Genomic DNA, 13,161 nt, shown 5'->3' with positions numbered 1-13,161 from the left:
CTATTTTCATGTGGTATTTTTATGGACTTAAAGAAAGCTTTTGATACAGTTGACCATTCAATCCTGCTCAACAAATTAAATCACTGTGGAGTCAGTGGCATTGTAAACGATCGGTTTTCATCATACTTATTTAAACGTACTCAAACAACTGAGATCAACTCGTTTATTTCTGATAAGGAAATCATCCCATGTGGTGTTCCACAAGGATCTGTGCTGGGTCCCCTTCTTTCTGATATTTATTAATGATAATCCAAACTCCTCCCAGAAGTTAAAATTTTTTCTGTTTACGGATGACACAAACATGCTTTATGCTGATAGACATCCTAAGTCCCTCAAGGAAACTGTTAACAAAGCTGAAAAATGTCTGTGATTGGCTGCATGTAAACAAGCTGACACTTAACATTATAAAATCAAACTTTGTTATCTTCTGACCTCCATAACGATCGCTAAATTATGAGATTAAACTCAAAGTTATAGACAACAGCACCAACATACTGTCAGGTCTAGAATGTGTAAGGAATGTATTAAATTCTTAGGTGTTCTGACTGACAACCATCTGTCCTGGAAATGTCACGTAGACTATATTGCCGTGAAGATTAGTAAAATTTGTTGGAATAATAGCTCATCTAAGACACTTTGTTTCTTTCTCTACTTTGAGAAGTATATATCAGTCCCTCATGCTTCCCTACTTGACATATGGTTTGATTGCCTGGGGCCACTGAGGCTGCAAAAGCCCATCTTATTTGAAGCTTACAAATTGACTTATTCTTTTCTTTTTCTTTTTCTCCCTGCACAACTCGCCTCGACTAGTGTAGGCTATATGCAAGTTGTACATGTTCTTCTTTTAATTGTAAAAACATCAATAAAGTTTGTTTGTTGTTGTTGTTGTAAGTTAAAAATCATTTAATAATCTATAGCATCAATATAGAACAAACTGTGGTTTTAGTTGTGAAGATCAGTCCTTGCTTGGTTTTACCTTGACAATGATTTTATGTAGGTTTGCAAAAGAACAGAATTTCACCCTTCAGCAAATATCTGCATTTTTCACTCTTCTGAAGGAAATGCTAGACAATGTTAAAGGTAGTAATCTCTTATGATTGATACCAGAGGACGCCTTTGGCTGCAATTTAACCAGTTGTTTACCAATTAGTTGTAACAATTATTTCATTGAAGACTTCCTTTTTTTTTTCTTTTCTTTTCAGAAAAACAATTTTCATTGGTTGACAGTATACAAAAGTTCAAGTCACTTCTCGCAGGGATTGGAGTTGAAAACTGTGCACTTAATGGAGGCCTGGAATGTTTTGATGTGAATCAGGCAAAGCTTATAACAGATTACTTTACTGATAGGTAAATTTTGCATTATATATGATTTTTTAAAGATTATATGCTTCTTTTCAAATGAGTGGGACCAATTTTAGGCAGAAATAGGGATCATTATTGATTGTAATGTTAATGATAATGATGATGAGTGTGACAACAAATAACAAAGGATGGCACTCTAGGAAGGCAAGGTGATGGTGACTTGCGAGCTGTCATTATTTTCAATATAAAGAACTGAAACATTAAATTTTTGGCAATTTAATTGTAATGGGGATAGTCTAAAGGTTAATCCTCTTTCAGGATGATTTTGGTCATTCAAGATGATGATGTATAGTATAATGGAGGTGTTTTTATTATAATAAGGATATTACTCAGGAACTCATACTGGCTTTAGACTCTTAAAGTGATTGAATCAAATTATATTTGTTTTCCTTTAATTTGTAGTTTGTTCCAGCATTACAAGTTGTACCAGTTTCTTTTCACTCAGAAGCCACAGGAGGAAGTTGTCATATCTGAGGTTTGTACTTGAGTATTTGTGCATTATTTTTTTGGTTAAAAATTGTTTTGTTAAAGTGCAGTGCATGTACATTTTCAATTACTTTTCTAGGAGTAAGGAAAAAAAATTTGTGGCAATCCCATATTTTTTTACACAGTTGGAAGTTGAAGTTCCCCCACTGGCTAGCATTCCATTTCCACCACCATTAGATGAAGGAATGACTGAAGAAATGTGGAGAGAGCATGTGATGACACCACCACAGTCACCCCAACCAGAGGAACAGAAAGAAGTAACCATTGCCATAGCTTAAAATACACCAAATGGGTTCTTGTTTGCTTCCACTTTTTTCGTACCTTTGTATCTCACACTTGGGAATTCTTTTCATTGAATCTTCCACAATGGACATGACGTGTTACTCAATTCCAAAATTTTAAACCTTTCTTTGTGAGTTGATTTTTACATTTCAGCATTAATCCAAGCAAAACAATAAGATCATGAAAAATTACAAATTTCAACAGATTGGGCTTATATAAGTAGATGACTAACAATTTTGATGTACGGCTACCTAATCCCAACTTTGTGTTTGTAGGGAGAAATGGACCAAGCAGGAGAAGAAGGTAGATAGAATTCTTGTTCTTGAAAACTGCATAATTTTTAATATACTTTGTCACTCTGGTACTCTTGAAGTCCCTAAATAATCATGTCTGAGCTAATACACCTTTCCTTGAGAAAGTTAAAAGACATTTTTATCCCATTTGTTAATTTAAGTTTTTCATTTTTGTGTTGTTGCAGTCTTGCTGTTATACTTACATGTCATGGTTAATTTATGTTTGTTTGAATTGTTTTTAGCCCTATCAGATAATCTTGCTCATGTCAAGGATCAAGCTGCAGAGAACATTTTATCATCTCTAGAACCCGCACAAGTCAAGGATATTTTGAGGAAAGTAGCTGATGAAGTGTTGGGAAATCTTCAGGTGGTTATTGTATATAAGCTTTTCTGTAAAACTACACTCAGACTTGAACAATAGAACTTGTAAAGGATTTAATTGACAAAGTAGTTTCCACACCCTGACAAGACAAGACAAAACACTTACAATGTCTTTTTTTCATAAGGGAAATAATAACAGCTATTGGCACTGGACAACATTACGTCTCTGCTGACGACAGAGAACATTCATGTTACTTTCTGCATTTTTGTGTTCTTTCGTCAGCTTTAAGCTAAGTTTGAAATTAAGTGAACAGAGTAAACATTAAATCTGTACTCAAGCCAAGTGCCCCCCCTCCCCCTCCCCCTCCCCCTCCCCCTCCCCCCTCCCCAGCTTATCCTGGTTTCCATATCGTGAAGTGACTAGGAGTATTAGCACTCCTCCCTGGATAGGATGCCAGTCCATCACATTTCAACAGGTTTACCAGACAATTCCCTAGGTATAAAGGCTGATAGTTTCGAAAGAAACTGTTTGGGGCTGCGTCGGTGGGAGTAACGAAATAATTTGGATATATCAACAAAGTTGAAATGGTAAATTGGCCACCGTAATGATTACAAAAGCTGACGTTTCGAGCGTTAGCCCTTCGTCGGAGCGAAATTCCCTAGGTACTCATGTTTGCATTCTCCTGGGTGAAGTGAGGCACTGTGAGAGTAAAGAGTTTTGCTCAAGGACACAACACCCTGACCTGACCAGATCTCAAACCCAGACCTTTTGACCTGGAGTGCAGTGCACTGACCATTGGGCCACTGTGTCTCCCACAAATGCACAGGAGTACAAGTCTGAAAATGTCAAAATCCAGTCACCTTGAAGGTGTTTCTAAATTACTTTACAAGAAAAGTATTACACTTACTCTAAAATGTTCTTAATCAGTTCACTTTTTTCATTGTTATTCAAGGCTGAAGTTGAGGCTCAGCTCAAGGAGAGAGAAACAGTGTTAGCTGCCAAGATTGGAAAGCTGCAACCAAGATAACATGATAAATTAATGATTCATAAATTTTTAATTCTGTAAATAAAGAAATGGCTAATTTGTAAATAAGGTTTCTGAATCAGTTATAAATCAATGAACTGTTGGTTAGGAGCTAAATACAGCTGCCTTTATAGACATAAATCACTCAACAACTCAACAAAGAATGTTACAAACATGCCCAACATTGTGTGTAAACTTTGCTCCTAGACATTGAAGTGCCTAGGAAACTTATTTTTTTTTCTATTCTACATCAAAATATAATGACTCTTTAACATGTTTTCACAACATTTGTGGTATTTTGCCCTTTTCTGAATTTTTTATGAAGCTCTATAATCTGCAGATAAAATGTCTGGCCGAGCAAAGAGGGACTGGGCACCATGACATCACAGTAGGAATCTTGTGGAGAGAAATATTCTTCATCAAGTCAGGGGTATTTGAAAAACCCCAAACTACACATTGAAATGGCATTTTTTGGCTAAAAAGATTGTAAACAGTAGCTTCCACACTCACTTTGCTTCTTTGCTAAACTTGGTGTTACTAGCATTACGTCACGGGTTCCAGTACTCTCTAATGCGGCAAAAGAGATACAGGGAGCCTAAGTTTGATACAATTTTGGACTTTTATCACCTCGTAAAATAATAAAGACACATCAGAATCACCCACAAATCTTTCCAGAAACCCTCTACATACTTCTATTTTTATAATTTAATGCACTTTAAATAAACTTGAATTCAACAAAACGCTGAGAAAAAATGTTCTATGTAAACATGGCACCTACAAATAAACATGACAGGGTTAAGTCCAAGAAGCTCCATAAAAAATATATAATAACACATATCCCGCATACAAGTCATATCTAACTCTCCAGGAGCTACCATGGTACCACATGGTAATGAATCTATGACATGGCAGGTGCAGTTTCCCTTCTGCTGAAAGTTCCTGTCAAGTTAGCCAGGAGGTTTCAAAACTTTCAAGGTTGTTTCTCTGTTCCATCCTCATTAAGACAAACCTTTTAGAGCTCAAAATGAAAAGAAAATATACCAAATAATATTCATAGACAGGTAAAAACGAGCGATATAATATCCCAACATTTCGGCGACTTCATGACGCCATTATCAAGGGTAAAAATAAAAATAATATTAACAAATGTGAGTTATTTGTTAATTTTATTTTCATTTGTACCCTTGATAATGGCGTCTTGAAGTCACCGAAATGTCGGGATATTATATGGCTCATTTTTACCTGTCTATGTATTACTAAATCTTTGTTAATACAAGTAATATTCACTTTAAAAAAAAAAAAACAATAGGCACGTAGCTCTTTCAAGTGATGAAATTATTTTGAGTTGACAATACTTAATTCCCAAACTGCACCTAAGCAACTCTTATGCTTCTCTTAAGCTTGTCTCATCCTCTCCAAATTTTCTGCATGCATCCATACATGTAGCTCCACATACAGCCCTGAGCATGGACAAAGTGTTTAAGGGCTGGTTTACATAAGAGACAAAAGCAAAGTTGATGGTGCAGTCAGGCTCAACACTCTGTAGCTACCTATTGTGTAGATCCCTTTTTTTTTTTCGTGGTGATTTTATAAGCTTACATTTATTTTCTTATTATGGCAAACTAACCCAAAGGATTTCCAAGTGTCTTAGGAAAAGTACCATAATTAAGTGTTTTTTTGTGCACAAGCTACTAATTTTACTGTTACATTTTACACACAATCACAAAAGAAAAAGTAACAACATCAGAAAATAGAGAAGCTGATCTGATTTTCTGATGTTGAATCTCCAACTCTGCTTTACCTCTTTTTTTTTAATTTTTTTATTTTACACTGGACCTTTCCATTCTGTGTGTTTCAGATCAGTTCTCAACTGACAATAACTTATTGAATATCCTTACCATAGTATTACCTTCTTCAAATGATTTCCATTCTACTGATTGGAATGACGCAAAATTACCTTAGGACTGAAACTACGTAGTACATAATTTATTAATTACAAAAAGACTCTTATCACTGTCATTAATTAATCTTTCATCCTATGGGGAGAATTTCAGTCAGAAAACCTTAACACTCTTTGAAAAATTGAAGACGATTATTTTCAAACTCTGCGACAATGATGTCACCATTCTTGACAATTGCTACACCACAGGGATTGTTCAGCTGTCCCCTTTCCTCCCCATAGCAGCCAAACTTTGAAATAAATCTTCCAAGTGTGGTAAAAACTTGCACTCACAGACTAACAGGTGTCCTGCTTTGTCCACAGCTAGTCCTGCTGGCTTTTGAAACTGGCCATTCCCAGATGCCTTTTCACCAAAATAATATAAACATTTACCAGTTCCATCAAGAACTTTGATGCTATATGGCTTTTGAAATCAGAAACAAATACTCGCTCATCATGATAAATGCAGCCAAATGGAGACTGAAGTCTACATGCTCTTCTGTCAAAAGTTAAGAGAGGGTCCCCTTCAGGAGAAATTGGTTGAACACAACTCTTTCCTGAATTACAGATAATAATGTTTCCTTCAGGATCCAAACATATTCCACGTGGTTCTTCTAGTTGTGTGTGACCAGATTCTGTGCTTTTATCTCTAACCTCTGATTAATTTACCCTGTCAATTGTACAGAAGTATTCTGTTGTTACTTCTGTCCACAACATAAAGCCTTCCTGAAGTGTCAATGCAGATACCATAAGGAGAATGAAGCTGGTCAAATCCAAAGGACCTTAAAAACTCTCCCTTACCACTCGAAACATTTACTCGTCCATTCATTATGTCAGAGACAAAAATCTCATCTGAGGTACTTACAGCAACTCCCCATGGATTACGTAAGTCTGAATAGACTTTTTCTCCAGTTATTTAATGCGGCACTCTTACAGAGAGAACAAAAGGCTGCCTGATTTTTTCTTCATTTACAAAGAAGGAAGCATGCACCTGCCCTGGCAAGTTGCAAAAACATGAAATTATATATTTCCCATTTAACTTATTTTCAATCCCCCAGCATAATTCAGGCATAAAACCATCACTTGCAGGAGAAAACCAGGCAGAAACCTTGTCACACGGGCTGTAGCACTGTTCTCCAACTTGAATTCCTTGTAACAAGTTCAATCTCTGTCTCTTCATCAACTTCAGCCTCATGTTTTCCAGTGACAGTACATTCTCTTGCTTCTGTTTGACTAAATTTTAGAGTGCCAAGTGCTTTAAATCCAAGATTATCAATGCTCTGAAGACATGAATGATTTGGAATGAAGTCAAAAAAAAAATTCATGGATGAAAAATCGGATGTCAGTTCACCCTTCAATTCCTGAAGGGAATTGCCGATGTGAGATTGTAACTGCACAATTTCTGGGGCAGAACTTCTGTCAATCAAGGGTTCAACCCGTGAGATGGTCTCTTTGTGTTTTGTTAAGGAAATGGAACAAAGGTTATCGATATCTTCTTATGGTTATTGATGTATTCAGTAAATATGGTTGGATTGAACCCTTAAACGATAAAAAGGGTGAATCCATAAGCCAAGCATTTAAAACCATATTTAAAGAAGGAAGAGAGCCAGAGTTCTTGTGAATTGACAAAAGTAAAAAAGTTTATAATAAACATGTTGAAGAATTGTTGAATAAAAATAATGTTGAATTATATTCAACTGAAAATGAAGAGAAATCATCTGTTGTCGAGCGTTGGAATAGAACGATTAAAAAAATGTGGAAACAATTCACTATCCAAGGCAACATTCAATATCTCAGCATTTTACCGAAAATACTAGGTCAATACAATAATACCAAACACAATTCAATCAAAATGACTCCTGACCTCTGCGATACTAGTGCAAATATCATTTTCTCAGGTCTGATTTTCGCTATTGCTTAAATAGCGCTGTCTACTGCAAGGATCGTGCATCATACGTATCTAATACCGCAGTTCAAAATATATGAACTTCATATATTTCATTGTATCCGATTTACCACTTTCACGGGTTTATTACGAATCAACTTAACGGCCTGCTCCCAGTTGGCTTGTTAGCTCAATTGGTAGAGTGCTGCACTAGTATCGCAGAGGTCAGGAGTCATTTTGATTGAACTGTGTTTGGTATTATTGTATTGACCTAGTATTTTCGGTAAAATGCTGAGATATTGAATGTTGCCTTGGATAGTGAATTGTTTCCACATTTTTTTAATCGTTCTATTCCAACGCTCGACAACAGATGATTTCTCTTCATTTTCAGTTGAATATAATTCAACATTATTTTTATTCAACAATTCTTCAACATGTTTATTATAAACTTTTTTACCTTTGTCAGTTCCCAAGAACTCTGGCTCTCTTCCTTCTTTAAATATGGTTTTAAATGCTTGGCTTATGGATTCACCCTTTTTATCTTTTAAGGGTTCAATCCAACCATATTTACTGAATACATCAATAACCATAAGAAGATATCGATAACCTTTGTTCCATTTCCTGAACTTCTGCATTTCAACCAAGTCTGCTGCCCAAATTTCATCAATATGATTTACGATTATACGCCGCCGAGTAAAGTTACGCTTGATTGGTTTATGTAATTCATCTGCTAATTTTACTTTCCAATTTACTTTACTTAACTGCTTTTTCCGTTTTTTGATACACCAAGACCTAGTTTTTGTTTTTTATTAATTATAGTTCTTACTACTTGACCCATTTTTTATATTTGTCCATAAGGTATCTCATCTAATAGCGGATATTGAAGGTTTTAATTTGTTTAGTCATCAATCACACACGTGGATTGGGTTTGGACTGTCTCGGTTTCCCTTACGTCACCGTTGCAGTAGTGCTTTTGTGCAGTCCTCATTCTTTAGTACAAAATTTCACAGTTTGTAACTATACGCGACGTTTATTTACATAATTTCAAGTTCCCATCAGGAAAATACTCGGAAGGTCACTTCTATAAAATACCACTCATCTGATCTACTAAAATCAGACAAACAATTTCACCGGTGTCTCGTGTAATATATGAGATAAAATCAAGTTAATAGCCTCGAAATGAGAAGCTGACACCTTGAAAGATTATGATGGGCAAATATCTCCCTGATCGATGTGATAGGGCCACCTTGCCTCCCGATGTCGCTGTTGATTACTTTGAAAAAAAAAAAAAAATTAAACAATCGCAACATTCACAGGATGCTTTTTGCTTTGTCTTCTCCCCTCCTCATTTTGTTACTGCTCTTACGTCGTTAGTGAGTTTCAGGCTAGTCTTGCGAGACAGAAAAAACTCCACACACCACTTGCAGTTTACACCCATCGTTTATTGTCATCATAATTAATTTTCTATCATCTACCCTGGCTGAGGTTTGAACTGAATTAAATAAAAAAAAAAACAAAAACAAAAAAAAAAAGACAGACAAACAAAAAAGATGTCTCATGATATCAGTGGACAGTCTGATCGTAACTTGGAGTTTTCCTTGCACTCACCAAATTTCTCGAAGCTTACGTACATGTTTTCAAAGGAGGGTAAGGAAAGCTTTAGACAAGACAAACAGGAAACGTTCCCTCAGCAACAGGGAACATCCGAGTTATAACCGATAAACCTCGAAATAAACTTAGTACATCGAGATCATTAATTTTTTAAACATTCACACTCCCACAGTATGACCGACATAAGTCAACTGAGAACATATTCACGTAGGCGCCAAACCAAAGGTGGTATTGAGTGGTTTTAATAACTCCCTGCCGGGGTAGTGCAAGTTGATCATTTGTACTGCACTGTAGTCCAACCGTCACCATCAGATTGCTCCGCAGGTGGTCTTTCACGACCGCGACGAGAGGCAGACCAGGATTTACCTGACAATGAAACACATCAAAAATCAGATAAATAAGTTACTTCCCATCTTTTGTCTATCAACAACTTCTTGAAAGTTATCGTAACAAACCTTCTGAGCGTGCAGGCGGTGGGTCTCGTCTCCACTGATCACGACCTGCATCATCCCCTCCTCTTCTCCACGCATCACGATCACGGTCACGGTCATCTGGGCGCTCGTTCCTCCAACCAGAACGTTCACGATCATCACGATCTCCTCTAGAGTGATCTCCTTCACGGTCACCTCGGTAACGATCATCCCGATCCCGATCTCGATCTCCGCGATCACGGTCACCGCGCCAAGAATCCCCTGAAGGACGGTCACGCTCTTCACGATCACGTCCACGCCAAGCCATGGATCTGTCGTCGCGTCCACGATCATCACGTCCACGATCATCACGCCCACGATCATCACGCCCACGATCATCTTGACCACGTTCGATACGCCATCGATCCTCACGTCCACGGTCCTCGCGTCCACGCTCCTCGCGTCCACGGTCCTCACGTCCACGGTCCTCACGTCCACGATCATCACGCCATCGGTCGTCACGTCCGCGATCATCACGAAAGCTGGGTGGTGGACGGTCACGGTCATCACTGTCACGCCACCCACCACCGGGGGGTGGACGATCACGGTCATCTCTCCTCCAAGGACCACGATCGTCCATTCTACCACGATCCATATCTAAATGTGGGAATTTTAAAATATCAGCCCAATTGAAACTCGTCTGAATTCAGAAAGCAACTGCAAGAAGAGTAGGCGGCCATAATACTCGAGACACTCGACCATTGCAAGATCTCTAACCTCTTCGTGGACCATCTCTTTTTCCAGACCACCTCCAGGACGACCCCTCATCACGAGGGCCTTTTCTGTCACGATCATCTCGTCTCCAGCCTCCTCCTAAAACAGTAATTGATGCGAACATATTTAAATTTAATCAAACGACGATCTTCCTTAGTTCAACTCTGAGTTTGATGAGCATTTCCTTACAGCTCCGTTAATCAAAAATCCTGAGTGCTTTAGTAGCGATAGTTTTAAAGTGTCCCCCCCTCCATTACATCCCTCCCTTTTGTACTATTAGCTGAACCATCCACTCATCTAATGTGGACGAGTGCCTGGAGTAGGGCTCATGGCTGGGTCGTAGGCATTTCCAGCTTTTAGAGCAATACCCATCTGACAGTTGGATGACCAAAATTGGACGCCTTGGATACCCCAGACACCTTCAATTGCGGGAAGCATCAGTCAACATAGCGAAAAAATCAACAATACCACCAACAACAAAAAAGAAAGAGAGAAAAGGGTGAAAACATTTATAGAGAGTAAATCAAAAGTGAAGTGTTTACCGAGAAAACGATAATCTTCAATCCTTTGCAACAAGTACAATAGAAGACCTTTAAAAGGCCAATACGATATCGCTTGTGACCTCTCTGTACACGACGACCGTCAATTTATCATTTATAAGCTTCCCAAATGCATCTAGAGTTGAGCACAGGACTACACGACTCAAAATTACGATCAACAAATTACCTGAACTTCCGTCTCGGAAACGGTCATCGCGGAAACGGTCATCGCGGAAACGATCATCACGGCGATCATCGCGATAACGATCATCACGGCCATCACCACCACGACGCCATCCACCTGTAGATTCACGGTCCTGTTCACGCTCTTCCTGGTCACGACTTGGGGGTGGCGGTTCTCGTTCCTCACGGCGCCTTCCAGCATCAGGTGGTGGCCTCTCCCGTTCATCGCGTCTCCACGACTCATCCTCCTCTGTAAAGAAAGGCAACAAGACTAAGCGCAAGTATTACATTCCGACACCAACACCGTCTGGCCCAAATGGTTTGGTGGTGACCCCGCGTGAAAGATCCTTTTTTACTGCGTCGCTCCGAAGATCTCGAAATAAATTCTCCTAACTGTCTAGTACACGTCTCTTCAGATCCTAGTCCTGAGAATTTGTCATTCAGACAAGAACCTTTGGTCGATATTTTTCTTCATTCTCAATACCTCATCTCTTGAGAACGTATATCAACATCACAGGGGGAAAAAACTACTTTTTAGTCAAAAGGTTAATTTCTGCGAGTTAAACCTGTGTGTGTGATTATCCAAAATAAAAGTAATAACTATAAACTTGTCCTTTCGATTAGAGGAGCGTTATGAAATGGTCAAAATAGTGCAAGGAACTTTTACGGATGATTATCCTTTAAAAAAGGAGGAGGCAGGAGCTTAAATGATGGGAAGTTTTACAGAACGATTGGAGGGGGAGGTGGTGGGGGCAACGAAAAATTTGAGAGAACACCAGCAAGGAATATCACGCTAGCGGAAGGCACCGAGCACTACGTTGGTTTTTTCCAACGGAAAAGCTTGTTTTTACAATCATTTAAGTGGATGCTAAAAAAAGATATTTGCAGAATAAGTACGTGCAGGACTTAAAACAACAAATTAGTGAAAATGAAGAGTCAACTACTGTCTTCCCGTCAATTTAACACAAGTGCAATGAGCAGCACAACCATGGCCGTCTTTTTCCGTAAGGAGCCAAGTCTTCAACGGAGTTTCACGTGAATGTTGAGAGTGGTCAACTCATATATCTTATTAACCAAGCGCGAGGGCCGTACTGGGAGAATATCGGCCCGAGGTCTTGACAGTACGGACCGAGCGCAAGCTTGGTTAATAAAAGATTTATTATACGACTGAAGTTCAAAGGGACACAAATGTGGTATCATTCGGGACCATTCTACTTAACCCAGAGAGATGTGCACAGCACACAGTTCAAATTTTCTGTGTTGAATTGGAATTTGGCGCATTGTGACACGATGACATAGATAAAAATAACAAGTTTTACCTCTCTTTTCTCTTTTCTCCTTTTCCTTTCTTTCTTTCTCTTCTCTTTCAACTCGTCGCTGGACCTTCCGTCGCTCCTCCAAACGTTTCTTGGGTACGTCATCCAAAGGGGCTTGGAATTCTTTAATTTTTTCCTGCCAAAAAAGAATAATTTTGGGTCGTCATACAACGTGAATGACAGGCTCACTAGAGAAGCTACTTTTTCCAATTGAAGGCTGTAAATAACAATCACTAAATCTTACATTGGACGATAGCTAGCACCAGCACTAATATGAGCATCTTTCACTTTCCCGCGAGCAAGTAAACTCAAGAAGTTTCATCAATTCCAGGTACAAACTCGCTCACCTTCATACCAGATCAGATGCAACACTATAAACCCAGTCGCACCTTACTTCAATTTTCCCGCGCAGTTTACTCTTGCCAATAATTTGAAATTTTCACGGGTTCCTTGTTGCGACATTTGCCCATTGGTTAGCCCTATCACGCCTGAGAACTAATATTTGGCTTCTAATTCATCCTCATAATATCACCCTTGAATTAAATGTACAGCACCAGGTAATGAGAATAACAAATTCTCCTTGTGTGGAGAATATGAATATTATTGTTCGGAAAGAAATGGTCAATGCGATTATTTCGATTTCCGCTCCCTTAATCGAGAAGTGGCGAGTTGCAAATAAATCATTATACAAGCTTCTGAAACTGGAGCATTGCAACTACTTCATGAGACACCTGA

At 38.5% G+C, this 13,161-nt stretch overlaps 2 protein-coding genes and 1 long non-coding RNA gene across 13 annotated transcripts in view; 1 reads left to right on the top strand and 2 right to left on the bottom strand.

Annotated features, from left to right (window-relative positions):
* The window catches only part of LOC111344481 (ciliary-associated calcium-binding coiled-coil protein 1), an 80,280-nt gene that overhangs the window by 5,427 nt on the left and 61,692 nt on the right, over nt 1–13,161 (top strand). For 3 of the 8 annotated variants that reach the window (XR_015989312.1, XM_088726824.1, XM_088726814.1), the window contains exons 4-7: nt 998–1,080; nt 1,203–1,347; nt 1,765–1,837; nt 1,974–2,105. Coding sequence is in view for 5 of the 8 variants with exons in the window: in XM_088726824.1 (XP_088582950.1) it covers nt 998–1,080; nt 1,203–1,347; nt 1,765–1,837; nt 1,974–2,105 (433 nt within the window). In the remaining 3 variants the exon portion in view is untranslated. Of the gene's footprint in view, nt 1–997; nt 1,081–1,202; nt 1,348–1,764; nt 1,838–1,973; nt 2,106–2,405; nt 2,434–2,665; nt 2,791–3,697; nt 4,046–13,161 lie in introns of those variants that run through there. The other 5 variants (XM_022951712.2, XM_022951714.2, XR_015989311.1 and 2 more) reach the window with 4 other exon arrangements.
* On the bottom strand, nt 2,817–3,771 carry LOC148743500 (uncharacterized). Its single transcript, XR_015989323.1, has 2 exons — nt 3,653–3,771; nt 2,817–2,884 (listed from the first exon to the last, which is right to left on the bottom strand). It is a non-coding gene; the product is annotated as an uncharacterized LOC148743500 (long non-coding RNA).
* The window catches only part of LOC111347589 (eukaryotic translation initiation factor 3 subunit A), an 86,051-nt gene continuing 81,904 nt past the window's right edge, over nt 9,015–13,161 (bottom strand). For all 4 annotated transcript variants that reach the window (XM_088726685.1, XM_088726686.1, XM_088726689.1 and 1 more), the window contains 5 exons: nt 12,430–12,562; nt 11,115–11,360; nt 10,392–10,487; nt 9,660–10,271; nt 9,015–9,570 (listed from right to left, as the gene is read on the bottom strand). In XM_088726685.1, the coding sequence (XP_088582811.1) occupies nt 9,479–9,570; nt 9,660–10,271; nt 10,392–10,487; nt 11,115–11,360; nt 12,430–12,562 (1,179 nt within the window). In that variant the 3' untranslated portion in view covers nt 9,015–9,478. The remainder of the gene's footprint in view (nt 9,571–9,659; nt 10,272–10,391; nt 10,488–11,114; nt 11,361–12,429; nt 12,563–13,161) is intronic.

Source organism: Stylophora pistillata, chromosome 1 (assembly GCF_964205215.1).
Source record: "Stylophora pistillata chromosome 1, jaStyPist1.2, whole genome shotgun sequence".
Taxonomy (NCBI): domain Eukaryota; kingdom Metazoa; phylum Cnidaria; class Anthozoa; order Scleractinia; family Pocilloporidae; genus Stylophora; species Stylophora pistillata.
Note: the sequence above shows the minus strand (reverse complement) of the source record. Positions and strands in the feature narration are given on the sequence as shown.